Source organism: Oncorhynchus clarkii, chromosome 12 (assembly GCF_045791955.1).
Source record: "Oncorhynchus clarkii lewisi isolate Uvic-CL-2024 chromosome 12, UVic_Ocla_1.0, whole genome shotgun sequence".
NCBI classification, from domain to species: Eukaryota; Metazoa; Chordata; class Actinopteri; order Salmoniformes; family Salmonidae; genus Oncorhynchus; species Oncorhynchus clarkii.
In genome coordinates, this window is record NC_092158.1 from 26639735 (window position 1) to 26662290 (window position 22556).

Genomic DNA, 22556 nt, shown 5'->3' on the forward strand with positions numbered 1-22556 from the left:
AATGGGCTTTCAGGCAGGCTTGAGTCATGGCCTCACTCACTTTGGTTTCAGTGGAAGTTGGAGCAACTTATGAATATTCATAGCTATACCTTATAAATCACGAGTCACTCATAAACACTCATTAACACTAACCAAAACCCTTGTCAAAATGTGAATGTTGTGTTGTTAGAAGGACAGTATAGGACCAGAACTGTTCTATTGTTCCATAGGTCTCCTGACTCACACCTGCAGGAGGGAAAGTAGCCCAGTCACACATCACATTGTCACATGGCTGATTAGACGCCTGTCATTCACTATCAGACAACATTAAAAACGGTTATTTTCCTGTGATGAGGCACTTTTGGAAGCTATCAGTGTTTGAAAAAGGATTGCGAGAGGAAGAAAGAGAGAAAGAATGAAAGCCTAAAGGAGAACAAAGGCCTGGGTATGGGCTAGCAAATGCAGGAATAAATCATCTGTTAAAATTCATTAGCCAAGCCTCTCTGAGCATAAAATGACAAGACATTAAATATGTATTATTTATGAAATGCCGCTGTCTTTGAAAAGGGGGTCTAGTGCTGTTAATTAGTCACCCATTCAGTCAGAAAATACTATTTCAAATGGAAAGTGAAAGCTAGTCTCGGCAGCCCAGAAAGCGGCAGTTTTTATTTTTAAAACGGCATCGATGGAAATAAAGTAGCTAATTACAGTTGCTGTGAAATTCAAAGCTAATTTGGGAATCCGTATGACAGGTATATTGACGTCCTCTGCGGTGTGATGTGTGCTTATAGCCACCAAGGAATTCAGAGGGGGCAGGTGAGAGGTAGGGATGATTAGGAGCAAACATTGCTCTAGGTGTGTGCGTGTGTGTGTACCAGTGACAGCATGTGTGTGTGCGCACGTCTGTGACGGAGTGTGTGTGTATTAATGTGTGTGTGAGTGTTTGTGTGTATTTTGGGGAATTCAGTGTCAGGATAATCACAGACTTGTGCACTCTTAAACACTTCGTCCTCTCTCTAAAGTGGTTGAGGAAATATCCCCTACATTTACCATGAACATGATAGGCTTCTTTGTCTGTTTTCTTCAAAGAGATGAGTAAAGTAGCAAGTTTCAAGGCAGTGGTTTAGAATCGCTCCTTAGAGGCAGTCATCTGGCAAAGTGGAAATGAGACAGGAGCATATATCTACTTGAAGAAAGCCACCCTCGTGATGGCAGTATGCTATGAGAGATGCAGCGTCTCCAACCCTGGGCAGTAAGTTCTGAGCTGGCCGACGAGAGCTGCCCACTCCCACCCCAGCAGCCCCTGGCCAGTGGGAAAGAGGGAGAGAGAGAGGGAGAAGAGAGGGATAATTATCAGTATAAATGGAGCTCGGCGAACGATTCGCACTGCTGGGCCGCCTGATCTGGTCGCCAAGGCAACCTCAACCTGCTAATTTGTTTTGTAGATGAGTAATTACATCCAATTAGACCAGTGTGGGGAGAAAAAGAAAGTCCAAAGAAGGGGCCATTGTTCCAGTTAGATGGTGTGAATATTAATAATGGGATGGTCTCAGGCTCATAACAGATATGATCGGTGATGCTGCTGCAGCTGTGGGGGCCTAATGCCCAGCCTACCTGAGACATCACTCTACAGAGATGATGATCTATCGATGCGTGTGTGCGTGTCCCCTCCACTGACCCCATGTCCAGTTTAAACTCCTCAGTATAGGGTTCTAGGTAGTGGGTATAGGGTTCTAGGTATCCCTGGGGTCGTGCACAAGTGTCTGAGCATCCACCTTTACCTAACCATGAAAGACCAAGGTAAGACGTATTACACTGGAGCACAAAGTGTCTTCCTCGGTTGAATAGTCACATACCGTTATTGTAGGAGACTTTCAGTGCTGTGACTGTCTGTAAAGCATTGTTTTATGGCACTGTTTCTGTCCTCAGTCACCTCAATCAGAATGTACATTTTTATGTTCCACACTGGTGAGTACTGATAGCCACAATGCATTTATTATCTACAGACCAAAAACTGAGAAAGGGTCTAGGTAATGTGTGAATGCTCCTTGCATGTTAAAGTGGTCAGAGAGACATGCAGTATTGTGTTCTATTCTAAGAAAAAAGTCATTGTGCGATAGGATATTCCATCCTGGCTTATTATTATTCATTTGTCGTAGTTCCATTGATTGGACCAGATGTTCCTTTAATATAGAAATACAGTACTGTAGTTTATAATGAGCTTTACTCCAAAGCACCACAGGGATTGTATGCATACACACATATACAAGCCCCCGTCCATCCCCCAACAGAAATGCGCTAGTGTAGAGAAATGGGAGAATTAGGCCCTCTCTAACAGCTTGGTAAAAAACATATGTCTGTTAGGATGATCAAAGGAAAGCCATTATTTCTACATCTTTGATGTTCAGCCACTTTTCGTCACTCTCGTTCTGTTTCTCACCTTCGCCCAAGTGAAAGTAGCTTAAATCATTTGTTTGCTCTGAAAAGAAAATTAGTTGGGGAAGATAATCAAGCTATTCTGCCTCTCCCAGATGGCAGCTTTGGTCCATAGAAGGGAGCGTTTTCAGTGAGCCTAATTTTATTCATATCCTCTCCCACTGGTGGCACTATCATTAGACGCAATCTACCTGAACAATAAAAGTAATTTTGCCTGGCTTTATTAGATAAGACCCTCCCGGCAGTGAGAGGCCTCATGCCAGCAGCTGAGGACTAATTGTCCGTGTCAGCGCAAACAAAGCCGCCATGTGTATTTGTTGTGTCTGTGGATGTTGTCTTTGTGTCCTGTCGTTCCCGCTATCCTGGAATTGGCGGAATTATGCAGATTGCAACAGGAAGCTGCCATTGTCGGGGGCCTGGCAGCCGGTACCATACGGATGTGGCACGGGTGGTGTGGCTGGGCCAGGGACAAAGCAGGGCCTCCCCCCCCTCCCCTCCCTCAGCCTAGCACCTCTCAGCCGTTTAACTAATGGGGGAGATTGTGGCAAGGCCTTTGTAAAGGTCGCTGCTTGTTTGTTGTTAAAGATCTAATTAGGAAGAGGAGAGGAAGCAGAGGAAGCTTGTCTAATTAGAGATGAGCATGGGAAAACCACCTCGGAAACTCAAGGACGGACGGCTATTAGCGTGGATGTCACAAACGGATTAAACACAAGTGTCCCTAGTTTTCTCCTGGTGTCCTTAATGATTAAAGCTGGGCTGAATGCGTATCTCCCGTGAAAGTCGCCTGAAGGCGGCATTCCATAGCACAGGCAGAAGAAAGGAGGATGGTGGGCAGGGGTGAAGATAAGGAGGTGGAACACTCAGGAAATTTGGTCCCTTATCCTTTTTCCCCAGTCCCGGAAAAGAGCACATCCTTCAGAGAAAAGCAGTGACCCTGTGAAATGCCCTCGTCCATAATTCAACCTGGCCCATCCTCCTCACAGAGTCCTCATTCCCGTGCTGCAGAGGGAGTGTCTCTCAGGTCGTTGGTGTGTGTAAGAGAACGTCCCTACCTGGGAGGACTGGCTCTGTGGTTGGTGGCATGGCTGTGGTGTGGGGTACAGAGGAGGTGCAGCTGGATTTAATGTCACTGGAGCACGTGCAGAATGCTGAATGGCCACCCGTGTGACAGTCGGGCACAGACAGACAGACAGACAGACAGACAGACAGACAGACAGACAGACAGCAGCCAGCCAGGCAGCCTCCAAAACTAAGATACAGAGATGGACTGAGGGTTGAGTGCAGATCACTGGTGACTCAGCACCTGTCCCTGGGTCCTGTCATATCCTCTCTATCACACTGAGAGGAGACAGCTCTGTCTGATACCACTGGAGTCATAACAGCTCCTTGACATTCTCTCATTTCTAGACTTGTTTGGAAGACTTGTCTTAGGTTAGAAAGATTTACAGTTGAAGTTGGAAGTTTACATACACTTTAGCCAAATACATTTAAACTCAGTTTTTCACAATCCCTGACATTTAATCCTAGTAAAACATCCCTGTCTTAGGTCAGTTACGATCACCACTTTATTTTAAGAATGTGAAATGTCAGAATAATCGTAGAGAGAATGATTTATTTCAGCTTTTATTTCTTGCATCACATTCCCAGTGGGTCAGAAGTGTACATACACTCAATTAGTATTTGGTAGCATTGCCTTTAAATTGTTTAACTTGGGTGAAACGTTTTGGGTAGCCTTCCACAGCTTCCCACAATAAGTTGGGTGAATTTTGGCCTATTCCTCCTGACAGAGCTGGTGTAACTGAGTCAGGTTTGTAGGCCTCCTTGCTCGCACACGCTTTTTGAGTTCTGCCCACAAATTTTCTATAGGATTGAGGTCAGAGCCACTCCAATACCTCGACTTTGTTGTCCTTAGGACTCGTTTTACTGTGGATATAGATACGTTTGTACCTGTTTCCTCCAGCATCTTCTTAAGGTCCTTTGCTGTTGTTTTGGGATTGATTTGCACGTTTCGCCACAAAGTACGTTCATCTCTAGGTGACAGAACGCGTCTCCTTCCTGAGCGGTATGACAGCTGCGTGGTCCCATGGTGTTTATACTTGAGTACTATTGTTTGTACAGATGAACGTGGTACCATCAGGCATTAGGAAATCCTCAAAGGATGAACCAGACTTGTGGAGGTTATTTTTCTGAGGTCTTGGCTGATTTCTTTTGATTTTCCCATGATGTCAAGCAAAGAGGCACTGAGTTTGAAGGTAGGCCTTGAAATACATCCACAGGTACACCTCCAATTGACTCAAATGATGTCAGTTAGCCTATCAGAAGCTTCTAAGGCCATGACATAATTTTCTGGAATTTTCCAAGCTGTTTAAAGGCACAGTCGACCTAGTGTATGTAAAACTGGAGGTGAAAGTACGGTTTTATCATTCTTTTTTAGTCCTGCATTGACCCGTTCACTCATTCATTCCTTTATCTTCCCATTAATGTTGCCCTTCTCTGAGTTCTGAGTTGTCATCATTTTCCTCATTGGTAAAGACTGATCGGTTTTCTGTAGCAGTTGCTTAAGAGAGATGTAAAGGGGTTATTGCGTTATGGAGCTTTGTTCCACGTCTCAGGGTTTACTGTACATGACTGGAAGTCTGCCATTTTAGGAGCCCATTATTTAAGAAGTGGGAATGGAGCCCGAGTAGTGCGCGTTGAAACTGGGAGGCCCTAAAGCGCCGGCTAAGGAACACGCCTGGTGTTTAGATTCCATTTGGCAGCTGCTGACAAGCTCATTATGGCGGTCTAGGTGTGGCACGGCTTTGATCGCCTCTTCAGTTGGAGACTCATATAAAAAACAAGCACACAGCAGGGAGACCTGCCATGAAAAGAGCCGCTGACGCCAATCTCAGCTTTTCCTTGAGTGGATTAACTCCCCATATTGAAGAGGTGCGAGAGGGAACAATTGCCTTTAATGGCTCTCTTTATAAGAGCAGCTTGTCTCAGATTAAGAGGACAAGCAGTAAATGTCAGCACGTCTTATTGCTGAATGACGATTTCTGAAGCGTTGATAATCCTCCATCTGTGTGGAATGAGGGCCACGTTTGAATGGCCCAATAAGTGTGGAGTGTTTTGGAGCCCTGCCTTTTGGTAATGGTCGGTAAACATGAATGTGTCTCTTTGTTATCCAACCCAAAGAAAATGTCACATGCATAGACCTCAATATGTAGTAGTAGTGGTTCAAAATCAGAGGCATGAAATTAATTATTGATTTGTACGCATTCTACATTTTCCTCCCGTTGAATGATGTGTTTACATCAGATATGTCCAGTAAGCATTGTAGTCGTCAAATTAAAGATGTATTGACCTGTGTTTTTAATGATTCTCCAATTTCATCCCTCTCTCTGAATTGCAGGACAATGTGAGGGAATCGGGTTAGATTGATTCATGTATAGGATTTAGAGACAGCCAGTCTACTACCTCAAAAAGCTCCTACTTCACTGTTTGTCGTATGATTGTTACTAGCCAGTTAACCATCCTATTATCTTAGACAGTTAGCCATCCTATTACCTTAGACAGCCAAACATCCTATTATCTTAGACAGTCAACCATCCTATTATCTTAGATAGTCAACCATCCTATTATCTTAGACAATCAACCATCCTATTATCTTATTTGACATTCAACCGTCCTATTATCTTAGACAGTCAACCATCCTATTATCTTAGATAGTCAACCATCCTATTATCTTATTTGACACTCAACCATCCTATTATCTTAGACAGTCAACAATCCTATTATCGTAGACAGTCAAACATCCTATTATCTTAGACAGTCAAACATCCTATTATCTTAGACAGTCAAACATCCTATTATCTTAGACAGTCAACCATGTAATTCCACTAAATGGGTTGGGTTCCCTATAGAGGGATGATGCGTTACCCTGGTTCCGACAGACTCCTACACCTCAGACACTCAGACTGGCAGCAGGATCTGCTGGGGAGGGAGAGCAGGGAGAGGACACAATGTATCTCAGCCAAATTAACCCCTCATAAGTAGTCACACACCAACCACCATGCCATGCTTATGAGTCTGGACATTGACTACTGTGAAACAATGAAACCAAACGTTTTCCACAATGATGGAGTCCCTTCCCCTCCCCCTCCCCAACCTATACTGTACCTCTCAGGCTTTCACGATTACGGGTTTTACTCTGCGCCCAGTGACCAGAGGGGGGCGCCCTGCTCCTTTGCGGACTATGGCTCCCTGGGGCCCCAGGCGGCTCAGATGCTGCACAGTGAGCATGCCACCTCCGCCTGCAACTCCCCCCTCCAGCACCTGCACAGCCCGGATCAGTTTAAGAGCCCAGGTTTGTATGTGCATCTCTCTCATCCACCGTCTGGACTGTTCAGTTTGACTCATGAAGTTTCCTCCATACAGATGATCTATGCAGTTTTTTGGTTGACATTTTTTTTTTGGTCTTTGACGAGGAAATAATAAATGCGATAAGGATGAACGTCTTGCCAGCAATGCATTGCATGTTTATTCCTTCTTTTTCATTTTCAATGTAACTTTTTCTGTTTATTTGTGAAGTTTGTTCCATGCCCCTGCTTGCTCCAAGGGGAGGACATGTATGTTTTCCTCCATACACAGAGCATGGGAGGTAGGGGACTACAATGTCCTCTGTGAGAAAGCTCTCATTTACTTTTCTTATGTCCCCATCCACCCAATTCAACCACCTGGACATTTGAACCTTTTCGATTTCAACATTTGAATGAGAGTGAAAGACTGACTGACTGGGAGAGTGAAAGGGTTAGTCAGTGAAGGGTTAGTCAGTGAAAGGGTTAGTCAGTGAAGGGTTAGTCAGTGAAGGGTTAGTCAGTGAAGGGTTAGCCAGTGAAGGGTTAGTCAGTGAAAGGGTTAGTCAGTGAAGGGTTAGTCAGTGAATGGTTAGTCAGTGAAAGGGTTAGTCAGTGAAAGGGTTAGTCAGTGAAAGGGTTAGCCAGTGAAAGGGTTAGTCAGTGAAGGGTTAGTCAGTGAAAGGGTTAGTCAGTGAAGGGTTAGCCAGTGAAGGGTTAATCAGTGAAAGGGTTAGTCAGTGAAGGGGTTAGCCAGTGAAAGGGTTAGTCAGTGAAAGGGTTGGTCAGTGAAAGGGTTAGCCAGTGAAAGGGTTAGCCAGTGAAAGGGTTAGTCAGTGAAAGGGTTAGTCAGTGAAAGGGTTAGCCAGTGAAAGGGTTAGTCAGTGAAAGGGTTAGCCAGTGAAAGGGTTAGTCAGTGAAAGGGTTAGCCAGTGAAAGGGTTAGCCAGTGAAAGGGTTAGCCAGTGAAAGGGTTAGCCAGTGAAAGGGTTAGTCAGTGAAAGGGTTAGTCAGTGAAAGGGTTAGTCAGTGAAAGGGTGAGAGTGAGAGTGTATTGGAAATGATTGAGTGATGGAGCGAACAACTAGGCAATCAGAAGACATGTTTTGTTTATAGATTAAAGTAACATTACATCCTAGCGCAGTCATATGCATAATTTAGCTATTACATTACAAGTGGCATGTTTCAGTATGATATCAGTGTGTGTTTTTTGCAGAAGCGCTAACATTTACCTTTGCAATTTGGTGTATCTTTCCCAAGGTTGTGTTCTTTACATAGTGGAAACTATATGTTGCATCCAATAAGTCAGTGGAAAGCAATTGTGTTTCTATGCCATTTCCTCTACAGAAAATACGTAGCTATAACAATTTAATTTCAATTGATTACCCTCATTTTAAACCACATTCAGGGTCAGCATGTGCTATTCGTTTGGTCATAGGTTTGTTCCTGATAAAACTGACAAGAGATGTAATTTCACTAAATTACATTTCATATTTTGAGGAGTAAGTGTACACGAGAAAAACCATGTTGAGAGGAAAATGTTGTGAGAAGTGTTCCTTATTGACCCCAGCTCAGGGGATGTCAGGCAGAGAGCTGTAGATGTGATTTGGTGGTGTTGATCTGATCCACAGTAGATATTTTTGGACTCACTGTATGTTCTTGTTGTATCGCTCTTCAAACAATCTTACTAACAGTGAAACAGATGATATCACTGAAAATATGCTAAACTTCCTAAACTGAGTTTGACTACTGGTGTGGCTCTCTCCTGACCAGATCTTATCCTCACGTCCAGATGAAATGGCCATGTAGACTAGAGACAGTAATGATGTCTGCTGATGATGATGACCCAACCAGACTGACTAATGGTGCCGTCACTGCTCTGTAGAGTCCTACTCTATTGTACCAATGAAAGAGTGGAGTGGAGGAGTGGTGACCAGCAGGCAGCGGCAGGTGTTGAGGCCCCCCGCAGTCCGTCCCTGTACTCCTCACTAGTCCTGCCTCATTGGCTTTGGCAGCAGACAGGAAAAGACATCTTTAGGCCCCGTGCTTTACAGCGAGGATTACACAGATCTCCTGGTTTGGAGGCCGGCCCATTCTGGGTGGAGATTTGTCTGCCTGCATGACTCATTGGGATGGATCCCTTCAGGTTTGAGCACTCCACTGTCTGTCTGTGTCCTAGGGCTTCACAGGAAGATGGCAGGACTGCAGGCCTACATCCACCTCTCCATTTACACACAGAGTGGTGATAAGTGGGCTTTGATTACACACACAGCTGTAGAGAAGAGAGGGTCTACATCTAAACGCCAAGGTGCTGAATGTGGGGAATTGTATAGTGTGTTGATTCTTTATTTTTTTCTGTGCTTGGCTGTAGAAGAGGAAGTGTTTTGTGGCTTTCCTCATTTGGTAAAGGCCCGTTGTGAATGGCTCCTCCCGGTTTTCTAATGATGCCCTGTGGGTAAAGGTAGGGAAGCTGAGACAGACGCCCAGCCACCAGGAAATTAGAAAATTGTAACTGCCAGTCTGAATAGAAATGCTTTCATGGCAAATGTTAATTGTAAACCACCTCCACCCCTGTTTACCTTAAAGAGAATGCTTCCCCTGTAGCCCCAAGTGCTTTCAGACTGTGAATACATTGATGTATTTTAAAGTGCAACTCAATAGACGTGATCACACCAGTCAAACTACAGTCTACAAACTGCTTCAGTTATTAAGACCCAGTTACAGGACATAAAGCATAGCCATATGATCCTACAGTGGATAAACATCATCGTATTGACCTCCTGCTTTGTCATTGCTCAGATACTTAAGCAACCAATTATGTATTTTTCTGGGGAATGTTTGTTCATATCTACCCACCCCAGTCTCACAGACACAGTCGTATCTACAAATATCACCAGGTTTACTTTTTTGTTGAACCTACTTTTTCCAGAGTTAATGTTATTTTTTGCTGAAAATAGGAAAGCAGTGTAGGCATAGAATGACATTTGTATCAGCACCTTTCTCCCTTATCCACACAAACACTTTGTCAGAGCAGAAACAACATACAAAGTGACATGAATAAGACCCCAGCGAGGGGAGTTGGTGCGGAACAGATGAGTTACCTGTGTCTTTAAAGATGCTGTGTAATCAAAGGCTGGCTCGTTAAATTAGCATGGGCGCCGCGAAGCCACCAGTCAACCCCAATAAGTGTAACTCATGTTTTGCTATTAAACTTAATGACTGAGGCCATGTAGCCCTGAGGTTTAAGGAAAAGCATCAATCCTGTTTCCCATCGGGGTGCGGTGCTGTGCGCCATTCAATAGAATCCAGTAATTATAAGAAATTAGGATTACCATTTAAACTGAAAATAGCTGTAATTGCTTAATAATCAAGTTTATTAAGTGCTGTTCCATACAGACCAGAGCCGTGAGGCCAGCCATAGGAATGGCTCCCTCAGTAGATCTCTATGGTCTGGGACAGGTTCTCATTTTACATTTAGGAAGAAACCCACTGTAAGAGGGATTTTGTGCTCCTCACAGAGTTAGTATAGATAAAGTGATGTGCCACAACTTCTGAAGGACTATAGCATCTGATAAGGGTGTGTGTTTTGCATTTCAATAGCATCTAAAGCTTGTTTTTCAAGTGCCATGCAAGGCATCCCTGTACAGTACAGATCTTATTAGCCTCATGAGCTCAAAATCTAGCATCATGTATATATTTCTATATTGAACTCCAAACACATAGCCTACAGATCAACTTTCCGTTTGTGTAGGAGATATGCCACAGTCAAGAGCCTCAGAACTCCACAGAGTGTTTCTCTTTTCCTTTTCATTCAATTTCTGCATTTTCATGGTTTATTTCTCAATGGGGGTGAGATGGAGGGTTATGTGAATCTGACAGCGGAGGAGATTGAAGTGGTGTAGCAGTTATACTGTTTTAAGACATCACTGTGCACCCCCCCAGCTTAGTTTTATTTTGCCAGTGTTATTGGCCATCGCTGGGCGTCTGGGTTTTCAAAGGGCCTTTTATTAGTCAGACTCTCTCCTAGCCACAGGGCATAGGTTAGAGGTCACACAGAGTGGTTCGTTTACACCTCTACATTGTGTACCTGTGGATGAACTCGGGGCAAGCTTTTATATTTTGTATATTTCCCAGGGTTTATATCTCCTCTGTCTGTAGAACACTTGTGTCCTTTGTTTTCTTGCTGGAGTGGAATTTTTAACAAACATAATCAGAACTCTTTCTGCTGTTTACTGAAATCCTGAAGTCAGGAAATGGCCAGGCCAAATATGCATGGAATAGATATAGATATATTGTAAGATGCAATGAAAGAAAAAAAGTGTCTATGTACATTGGAATGTTTTGTCCAATCAGGTTTTTGTCTAATCGTGAAAAAAAAAAACATCAACTGGTGTTATACCTACATGAGTATAGAATCCAAAGCAACTAAGCTGCCCCCTTAACTATATGGCACCTCTTGAATATTATAATAATGACCAATAAAATGAACACTTGTCAACATACATAACTACACCTTAATAGTTGGTAGCATGGTCCAAGTATCTCTGGTGGTCTGCTTACAGTTTCTATTGTGCATGATTGTGGTGTGAGTGTTTTCACTGTATAGTATACGTAGCATGTAGATATCTCTAGAATATCATACTGGATTCATCTTTTACATTGCTCTTGCCGCCTCAAGCCTGCAACATTTCTTCTGTCTTTCCCCAACAAAATGAATGCAGTTTACGTGTAAACAGGCCTCAAATGGCATTACCAAGTACTCACTAATGTGTGTTATGTTTAATTATAGTATTGATTAATATACCTCTTCCCAGACATGAGTTCAGTAATGCATTCTTGGATGTGAATGTCTATATTGTGGAAGAATGACCCAGAATGAACTAGCTACATATAAGTTATCACCTGTGCTCTGTGAAGGACCGCGGTGGAACTGAATTGTTGCCCCCCTGCTGTGCTCTGTTTACAGGGGGAAACCCAGCTCGTCCTGGAGGCTTCCCAGGTGCCAACAGCCCAGGGCCTGTAGCCGACCTGTACGGCCCTGGAGGCCAGGACTCCAATGTGGCTAACTACATCAGTGCTGCTAGCCCCCAGGCTGGCTCCGGCTTCGGCCACAGTATCGCAGTGAGTACAGTACACCTTCTCTGTCCACTGACCGTTCTGTCTGTCTGTCTAGCCCGCACGTGTCAATCTCATTCCATGGAGGGCCAAGTGTCCCCGGGTTTTCGCTCCTCTCTTGTACTTGATTGATGAATGAAGGTCCCTGATTAGTAAGGAACACCCCTCACCTGGTTGTCTAGGTCTTAATTGAAAGGAAAAAACAAAAACCATCAGATACTAAGCCCTCCATGGAATGAGTTTGACACCCCTGGTCTAACCGATTAGACTGCTGTCCTTATACAGTGCATTTGAAAAGTATTCTGACACCTTGACTTTTTCCACATTTTATTACGTTACAGCCTTATTCTAAAATTGATTAAAAATAGATGTTTCCCTCATCAATCCACAAACAATAACCCATAATGACAAAGCAAAAACTGTTTTTTTTTTTTTTTTTTTTTTTAAACTGAAATATCACATTTACATAAGTACTCAGACCCTTTAGTCAGTACTTTGTTGAAGCATCTTTGGCAGCGATTACAACATTGAGTATTCTTGAGTATAACACTATAAGCTTAGTACACCTGTATTTGGGGAGTTTATCTCATTCTTCTCTGCAGATCCTCTCAAGCTCTGTCAGGTTGGATGGGGAGCATTTTCAGGTTTCTCCAGAGATGTTCGATCGGGTTCAAGTCCAGGCTCTGGCTGGGCCACTCAAGGACATTCAGAGACTTGTCCCGAAGCCACTCCTGCGTTGTCTTTTGGCTGTGTGCTTAGGATCGTTGTGCTGTTGGAAGGTAAAACCTTCACCCCAGTCTGAGGCCCTGAGTGTTCTGGAGAAGGTTTTCATTAAGGATCTCTCTGTACTTTGCTCCATTCATCTTTCCCTTGAACTTGACGAATCTCCCTGTCCCTGCCGCTAAAAAACATCCCCACAGCATGATGCTGCCACCACCGTGCTTCACCGATGGAAACAAGATGCACCTGAGCTCAATTTTGATTCTCATTGCAAAGGGTCTGTATAGGGTATTTCTGTTTTTATTTTTTTTATAAATTAGCAAATAAATCTAAAACCCTGTTTTCCCTTTGTCATTATGGGGTATTGTATGTAGATTGATTATTATTATTTATTTAATCCGTTAAATAAGGCTGTAATGTAACAGAATTTGGAAAAAGTCAAGGGGTCGGAATACTTTCCAAATGCACTGTACATAATGTATGTGTGTGTTCGTGTTACAAGGAGGCAATGCATACTGCACTCCCTCTCTACTTGTGACTGGATTCACCACTAACTACACTTCAGAGGTGTATGAAGTGTTGGGTCAATCAAACTTTTAAAAAGATCGAATGAGATTTGACTGAATCAATCAGTTGGTGAAGATCACAGGGCTGGTGTGTTGTCCTGTCAACAATATCAGACTTTTATAAAAAAATATTTAAAAAATGCGGAAAACAATTGAGGAAGAGACTGTATTAATTAGAGGGAATTAGCAAATTGCCAACATTGTATCTATCAAGTGAAACTGAAACATGATATCCCATCAAAAGCACAACGCTGCAGAAAAATACATTTAATTGGTATTTTTTCTGGCAGAGCACAGCTTTCCTTATTAGTTGTCAGCTGATGTCTGATTGGTTGAATCTTTGTCGGTCTCAATTTAGGAAGAAAGACAATGTTTGTTATAGAATTTACTGAAGGACTGAAGTTCACTTACACTATGAAACCATTTCATTTGCTCAATGTTACATCTTGTTACTGACCTGTCTCTGCTAAATTGGCACTGCCAAAGTTTCTGCATTCTCTTGAGTTTGTATCCCTCGCTGCCAGTCACCTGTCTCTTTAAACACTGTGAACTTGTTCAACCTGACACCAGCTTGTTAGTGTCTCCTAGTTTACGCGCGTCAGAAAGAGAGTGGAAATGTCCGGAGTTGTTTTCTGGATTTTAGTTTCGGATGTATTCTCTGGGAATTAACTGCTTCAGAAATACTTACAACTCTGAGGACTAAGGAAAACAGGAATCATGAAAGTATAAAAGGAATGAACGTAGGCCCATTGAACAAGATTCATTGCAGAAAATTCTTTAAAACACTGTTAGAATGGATTTTTTAAATTGCCTGCTTGCGCCCATTGTTTTGGGTTCTTTTGTTTTAACCTTTTCCATTTGTATCCATAGACTAGCTGACTCGGATAAAGGTTGACAGTACTTTCAATCCATTTGGATTGATAGTATTGCACATGGGATTCAACTTTTGTTGTGAAGATGAGAAAATGTTCATTGTCTAAACACGGGTGAAAAGAAGGCCCTTTAACAATGTTAAATTGTATTTCGACAGTACATTTGAAGGGAGATATCATATATTTGATGCAGATATACTTTTTTTTACACAAGAAACAAGGGTTGTGAAATGTGTTTTTAATTTTTACTTCAGTTGTACTAAATTCCATTCAACCTAATCCACCTTAAAATGACTCAATGATTCGAACAGAGTGAAATGAACCAGTGAAGCGCCGTGGCAACCTTCAGTGTGCAGGCAGATGAAGTCTCTATCCACAACATTAAGAAGGGAAATGATTCAGAACTAAAATGAAGTTTTTAAATGAATTTCTGTGTTACATGCAGCCAAAAGATCACATATTGGAACTTGACAGGTTACAACCTCATGGATGACTTCAGTCACTTTGACTTGCCACACGATCTCCCAGTTTGGTGTCAGAGCACTGAGTAGAGAGACGTCAGACGATGTCAATGCTAGAACAGTTCCTGTGTCATAACCAATAATAGATTGGGCTCATGCTCATTTGTCGCCTTGAATTTGAATTGAACAAGATGACAAAGTAAATGAATGGCTAATGAACATTCTAGATATTTTTGGGTGTGTTTCATTGAAGCGTTTATTTAAACCTTCCTTAACTTGTCACAGACACAATAGACAGATGAGAAGCTAGATAACTGGCTCAGTTAAATGAAAAGACTAATTGATGTTCTGTTGTTTCTGCTCTCTAAGAATGCTGTGTCAGTGTCTCAGTTCACTGATATGGTTCAGACAATGTGGTTGATTGGCATTATGCAGAATGACTCATTATGGAAGATTTTGTATGACGATGCTAAGTAGCTTTTGCATGAATTGAATTTTAATTGATTAATATTGTTTATGTTGGCATGAATGAGTATACGTATGTAAAAAGTGAAATCTTATGTCCCTCACAGGTCCTTAGGCCCTGTGCAGTAGTTGGCTGGGCTGGCCCCTATGGCCTTTACTGTGTTGAGGGATTGTAATTATTCTCTTCAAAACGTATTGCACTTGAATTTGCCTCTATTCACCCTCTTCTCAAGCGCTCCCTTTGTTTTGTCTCTATTTTCCTAATGATACATTTGATATATTTTCTTTCAATCACCCTTGTAGCTTTTTACTCAGTGCAAGCTCTCTTCCATCTGTTCATTAGAATGAACTGAATCATCTAGAAGATGTGAACATTCTGTCACCATGTGGAATTGACCTCCAGTAGTTGTGGTGTTTTGAAGATCAGTGAATAACAGTATAAACACCCTCACTAAGTAAGACATCTGTCAAATGCTACAAGGGACAGGTTCTCCCCCCCCCTAAGAATAAAAAACACATTTGATTTATGATGATTGTCTGTTGCTTTAGTGATCAAAATGATGAACAGGAACAGAGAATACCCATTCATGCTAGCAGAACAAAATGGATACAATACAATGTACTAACTCTTTTTTCCCCTGAAATGCATACTGACAAAGGTACTGACTGTACACTTTTAGGGCCCGTTGATTGCGACAGCTTTTACAAATGGATACCATTGAACAGGTGTTCGGTTGCCATCTTATTGGAGGTATTATATTCAATTTATATTGTTTAGCAGTCTTTTCTGTAGATTTACCTCTACTCTGTTACTCCAATTCCACCTCTCCTTTCTTCTGTTAAAATACATACAGTAACCCTCTATTTCACCTCACCATCCTACAAACTTGTACAGGTACAGAAACACGCTTTTTTAATATGTCTATTAAGCTAAATGCATGCAATGGCAAATTACTACAAGTCCATGCTTTTACAAAACAACATGATTAAGCTTTGGTTGTGGAACTTGTCCTCCCTGATTGACTGTATACACTAATCCTATAGGCCTACATAAATGCTCCCTGATTGACTGTATACACTAATCCTATAGGCCTACATAAATGCTCCCTGATTGACTGTATACACTAATCCTATAGGCCTACATAAATGGAAAAACAATAATGAAGTTCTGGGATTAATTGACTGTGTATTGTTGCTTTCTCTAGTTTGCATTAATGGCAGATGATTGGGTTTGTTCTCCGTTCACTTTTACTGTACAGTACAGTTTGTAATCTGGGACGGAAATATGCAAGGCAACCAGTATTTTGTCCTTACTGCCCCCCCAAATATTCCAAAACATGTTAGGGACTTAACACTTTTGAAGCCTGGTCTGTCTACATACAATGCATCACTCAGGCCAATGTGTCAAATAAAGCATGCACATGACATGTCAAATTCAGTGTAATTCCTATTGCCTGTGGTTGACGTTGTTGGTTAGGGAGTCATCTGAAGGTAATAGCCAATGTTCCAGTTATGAAACTCACTAATATAATTGAACACACTCAATTAGCACCCTCCTTAACACTGATGCTGTTCAAAGTGCATGAGGCAAGAGAAAGCAACAGTAATAGATGCAATCTGTGTAAACTGGAATTCTGGGAGAATGAGTTCCTGATAGCTTTGCTTGTGATGACCTCACTATAGTAGAATGCAGTTGTGGTCTCTCGTGCGTGTGTGGTTGTGTGTATATACTGTACATGCCTCACTGACTCACGCATATTGTTAGTATAGTAGCAAACAACGTATTGTTATACGAGGCTCATGTTATTTTCTTAGTATGCTAGGTTATGGTGAAGCTTAGGTGCTCATGTGTGCTATTTAAATGTACATGCTCCTAATTGTTCCACTGCATCTGTGTTATTCAGCAGAGTCTATCTGGTGGTCCAGGGAAGACAGACCGAACCTTCTAATTGGCTCTGTGTACAGGTGATGTCATCCAACTTCAAGCACTACAGCATCACCCAGGAGAAATGGTGGAACCACATAACAACAATCATCTCAGAAAGGAAAGAAAACTGCTGTACCATAATCCAAACCTGTAAAATGACAACCTGGTTTGTTATGACATTTCTTGATGATTTCATTCACTTTTTTCCCTTCCTTTTATTAGTTGTTTGATTAGCTTTACAGAGAGGCATTTTGGTTTGATCCTAATTATTTGTGTCATTTTTTGATTTTCTCTTGTAGTGTATGTAAATGGATATGCTTCTCTCTTTCGGGGGTCATAGTCGAGAATGTACGAAGTAATGTGTTCACATTTGGTACCAATTCGTTTAATCAAAAAAGATCAGAGCTTTAGGTGTCTTTTTGCACATAAAAGAAATCCAAAGTGGAAAGTCTTGGAAAAAAACATCAATTTCATTTCAAATGAAAATTCAAGAGGGTAACTAACTAATAAATCTTAGTAGCTGTTTTTAATTATTGTGATGTCTCATTGTTCACCATAATTACCTATTTTTGGGCAATACAAAGAGGACTTCAATATTTTTATGGTCCTTTTTTACAAGTGTTGTTTTTGTTGTTTAGAAAAAAATATGTATACTATAAAACATTTCATATAAATACATTGTGAATTCAAAGACTTAAGAAAAATAAATGTAACTGTAAATACTATTCCAGTCATTGCATATAACCAACTCGATGAGAGAATAGCATATTTTTGTGATGGTGTGTCAAAGAAATGTTCTAGCGCGTGAATAGGAAAAAAATCTCTAAACAAATACTATTATCCTTTACTGCTCAGAGACAGTGACTACCCCAGTGATGGACACAACATATTTCAACACTGATGGCTTGCTCTGTAAATACTCAAGCTGAATAACTTTACAAGTGTCAAACCAGTGCATTTACAAGTGGTGAGTTCAGCGCACAGTTTTAAAATGGATAAAAGATCATTGGTATCTTTTGTCTAACCAAGTGTTATTTAAGAGATCAATATTATTTGAGTGATCATTTAATCCAAAGCACACTGTACTTAGTGTTGAAGAATAGAACTCGAGCCTAAGCATTTTACAGTACTCTGCGCATCCAGACACTTTTATACTCCTGAGAGAAAACCTCAACTTGTTGTTTGTTGTTTTGTTGTTGTTGTTTGTTTCCTCCTGCTTGTTCCTCTTAAGTTTGGGACTCCATCAGTTCTCTTTTGAATGAATTAGGAAGGAAAACATTTTGATACCATACCTCAGCCCTGTGAGTTATACCTTGGAATCGTTGAGAGGTTTCATTTATTTTAGTGGCAAATAGATTCAAACATTGAATGGAGAAAATAAAAAATTCAAATCATTGCACTGTGAGCAGTAAAGAAAGAACAGGCCATTTCCTATTTGCACATGTATATGTTGGCTATTTAAAATGGTCCTGTCTCTGGGGTGAAGTATGAAGGATTATTGGATGTTGCTCCTCTCTAGAATAGGCATACACAAACAGCTTGGCAAATAGCAATTAACTGATTAATTACTACCAATGTGTTGTGGTCATGTCTTTGGATTTCATTGTATTGTGTACGCCAACTTCTAATCTAAAATATTGATGCTATTTTAGATCCAGCCAATAGAAGACACTGAATAAATTATTCATCCTGGTAACCATAGCTGCTGCGCTAATTTCTTACACAGTATGTGTAGGGACAGGTTTTGCTCAATTATAGAGACATTTAACGACATGCTTAAAAGTGCAGTAAGATTTGTAAACATGATGATGGAATGAGTGGTGTATATTCTGATGTACTTTTCCTGCTGCAAATATGTTTGACAATTCATTTCTCCTGATGTTTCATTTCATTAGCTCTTTGGTTCAGAACAACCAGGTGAAGAAAAATGCTGGATGCTTTTGAATGATGTGGAGATATGATCAAGTAATCATTTAAATGAGAAAACGGAAGAGAAACATTGTAATGTTCAAATGTAAAGGAAAAAAAGAAATACAAAACTTTTTAAAAAAAGAAAAAGATGCTTCTTCACTGATTTCAATTTTGAATCAGGGGATTTTATTGATATTTTTGTGGTTACTAATTGTAATATGATATTATTAAAATGTACTGTGCATCCATCGATTTCTCTCTTTCCATTCCCTTCCCTGTCACCACATACAATCTTTTGTTGATCATCCATGTATTTCAATAGTGTGTAAAAGAAAATCACCCCAAAAAACAAACCAAAATGAACTTGTAACAGAGTGCTGTCTTTGATACCAGTGTAGTGGTCTATGCTCTTCTTTGTCGTTCTCTCTTTTTCTGGCTTTTCCCTCTCCTTTCTCTGTCACATTCTCTTCCCCTCTCTCTCGCTCTCTTACTCTCCTCTATCTCCTTGTAATTAGTCGTAGATGTTATGTAATTAAGATAATACTTGTAGTTATTAGTGGATTTATGACCAGTAAGGATAGAACTTTCTCTTATTATCAAAAGTTTGACATAAATTTGCAAACAGTTATTTTAATAGCAGTTCCATGTCATTTGTTCCTCGTATGTCTTTTGTGTGCGTGTGTGTGTGTGTGTGTGTGTGTGTGTGTGTGTGTGTGTGTGTGTGTGTGTGTGTGTGTGTGTGTGTGTGTGTGTGTGTGTGTGTGTGTGTGTGTGTGCTTTACCGATCTCACATGGTTTCAACTAACCAAAGCTCTCATAGAAGAATTATAGAGAATCAAATTGCTGTAAGATGGAATTTTAAACAAGGCATTATTTGGATCCCCTCACTTGAATGTTTAAAAGGGGTGTGTCATACTACCTTAAATGTTAACGCTAGATATGCAAAATGTTTATTTTTGATTACTTTTTAAAAGGGACACAAGCTATAATTAGGAAAAAGATTTTATGTGAAAGCAACAACAAAAAACATCTTTTTTAGAAAGTTCTAACATATTAATGATGATTACTACAATAATAATATTAATAATCATAACACTACTACTAATAATAAACTGTAATATCTTAATGTTTTTACACTATATCCCAGAGGCCTGTATGGCTCTGCTATTTTTGGATTACCACTCTGTTTTTGAAATGTTTCTGCCTTTCATTTTACTCATAAAAACATACGTTTTTGTGAATACTTTTTTTAGTCCCTGAAAACCAGCGCTTTATTCTAATCAAACTTAGGTGTATGTTGTCTGTTAATGTTGTTCTCACAGATCTCGACAGACATGCTTATTACGTCACAACCTTTGGAAAGAATTTGAAGTCATCTAGCTTTTAGATGCCATTACATACTTGGAGCAAAGATGACACAGAATGAATCTTTCTAATGATTGTTTCATAACTGGTGAAGATGGTCAACACGGCATAAACTTGAGATACCCCTGAAGATTGTCTTCAATTAGTTCACCTGTTGTTGAATGTCTTCAAACAGTAGTTCAGTTGGTCAGTAAAACTGTAATGTGTATAGCAGGGGGGGGGTTACAATTGGGGATATACATGTAAGCTTAGATATCCATGTATTTCTCACTCGTAATAGTTTGCAGCACTTGAATATATGTATATATTTCAACCTTTGTCAAGGATTTAGTTAATTGGACGACAGAGAAAGTCAAATATTATGGGTGAATTCAATTAGACTTATACAGGAGTTGATAATAAAATAGTAGTTCTTAGAGTAATCAGTTCATAGATGTACTGTCCATAACAACATGTTCACAAAGAAATGAAATGTATGTGGAATTGGCAGGATGAAATCAGCAGTCCAGGCCCTACACAAAGGTCTTTAGCAGTTGGATTGAATAGATATGAGTAGCATATACTTACTGTAGCCTATGATACCATTACAATGCCTTGAGGATCTTAGTCTATAGTAGACACCTCCTTTGATTAAAGTAAAGGCTGGTCATCCCATTTAAATAGCTCATTCCCTTTGATCTGTGTTCAATATTAGCTTGGACTTTAAGGTAGCATGCCTCTGTTGCTGTCATTGTCTTTTTCATTGACAGCAGTTTACAGCTGATGAATGTTACACATCTTACTATACTAAAACAAATCCATTGGAAAAATGTTGGTTTGAGAAAAAAATCTAAAATAATTTTTAAAAAACGACCTGGAAGGTGTTGATATTTGTGTTCGACCGTGTTCATTTAAACTTGAATCTTGAGGCAAGTGCTAGGCAATGGCCAATCATTTCATGCCATCATCCATGAATCACCATCTCCCCCATGTTCATTAGTCTGTGTACAGTACATACATGTTATGTTATGTGTCTGACCTGTATATCCCTCATGTGAACATGTTTGACTAGATGAGAATAGTGATCCCTCTGTATTCTGGACGCAGCAAAGCCCTATCTCCCTTGGGTTTGTATAACTTAGTAGCCAACACTGTTTTCATCCCTCGCTGTCAAAAGAGTCAACGTTATGGTGAGCTAGTGGGCTCAGTTGGCATTGCATTGTCTTCAAAATTCAAAATAGACCTTGTTCAGTGGTCTGGCATAGGTAATACATTATGAATGACTGTTAACCAATAAGTGAAACATCCTCTGGTATATTTTGGATACTCTTAACGTGTGTGGATCAGAGTGCACGGTTGTTATTCCAATCTGTAGTAACGTATGAGGAAAAGTGAGCAGTCTTCTATGACTCCACAGCATAATGAGGCTATTGTCCTGCCACGTAACATCCACTGTTTTCCAGTGTGGAGGAGCAGCCTTCCACTGAGCTATCCTCACTAATTTGCTGTCTGCTCCTGATTTGCCTTGCCCATTCCTAACACTTGCCCATTTTTTAACGTTAACAGACTTTTTACGGCGAGAGACTGACAGAACTGACTGACGTCTGGAAGCATCTTTCAGGTCTTCTTGTAGGGCTTGCTCAAGCCCTGTTGTAACATAAACTCAAATGGATGGGGGTCTCTCACATCTCAGATGTGGAAAGTATAATTTTATATTTGTATTTTCAAATAATAATAATGACGAAAAAAATGTTTGTGAAAGGTTTCCATCCTCTACTATGGTCCAGAAATCGATGTGTCTGTCTGGAGAATAAAAAATAAAAGAATATACTGTTTTATTCCTTGTTTTCATTATTATTTTTGATTTGCTTAACTGTTGTAATAATATTGTATTATTCATTTTGTCTGTCCTATTAAATTTGATGTTCTCTCACTATTCGAATCATTTCAACATTCTCATATTAAATGCAGCATTTAAAGAATTATACAATCATGCATGTACATGTTTGCCTGGTTTTGTACAGAATCAGACAAAACTATTTTTGTCCACAGTATTTTATTACTATTTTACTAAAGCTACATTTGAGTAGTTTTGCATAATAATAAGTATGACCATGGATATCCATCAATGGACATCAACTTCTTTCTCTCATGCTAGTGTGCTCTTTTGGCATTGCATTTTTTTCTAAATTCGAACTGCACCATGTTCAGTGGTCTTGCATAGGTAGTAACACATCATGGATGACTGTTAAAGGTCCAATGCTGCTGTTTTAATCTCAATATCAAATCATTAAGAACCTTACTGTGATTGTTTTCAATTAAAATGGTCAAAAATTAACAAAACAAAGAGCAATTTCTCAAGCAAGGATTTTGCTAGGACGGTCTGGGAGTGGTCTGAGTGGGGAGGGGAAAATTGAAAACTAG

At 40.4% G+C, this 22556-nt stretch overlaps 1 protein-coding gene across 20 annotated transcripts in view; it reads left to right on the forward strand.

Annotated features, from left to right (window-relative positions):
• The window catches only part of LOC139422951 (RNA-binding protein Musashi homolog 2), a 351371-nt gene extending 332335 nt beyond the window's left edge, over window positions 1-19036 (forward strand). For 2 of the 20 annotated variants that reach the window (XR_011635772.1, XR_011635775.1), the window contains exons 12-16: window positions 6584-6763; window positions 11718-11872; window positions 15631-15701; window positions 15805-15845; window positions 16858-19036. Coding sequence is in view for 12 of the 20 variants with exons in the window: in XM_071174455.1 (XP_071030556.1) it covers window positions 6584-6763; window positions 11718-11872; window positions 16855-16899 (380 nt within the window). In the remaining 8 variants the exon portion in view is untranslated. Of the gene's footprint in view, window positions 1-6583; window positions 6764-11717; window positions 11873-15630; window positions 15702-15804; window positions 15846-16854 lie in introns of all 20 variants that reach the window. The other 18 variants (XR_011635773.1, XR_011635774.1, XR_011635776.1 and 15 more) reach the window with 13 other exon arrangements.
• The last annotated feature ends 3520 nt before the right edge of the window (window positions 19037-22556 follow it).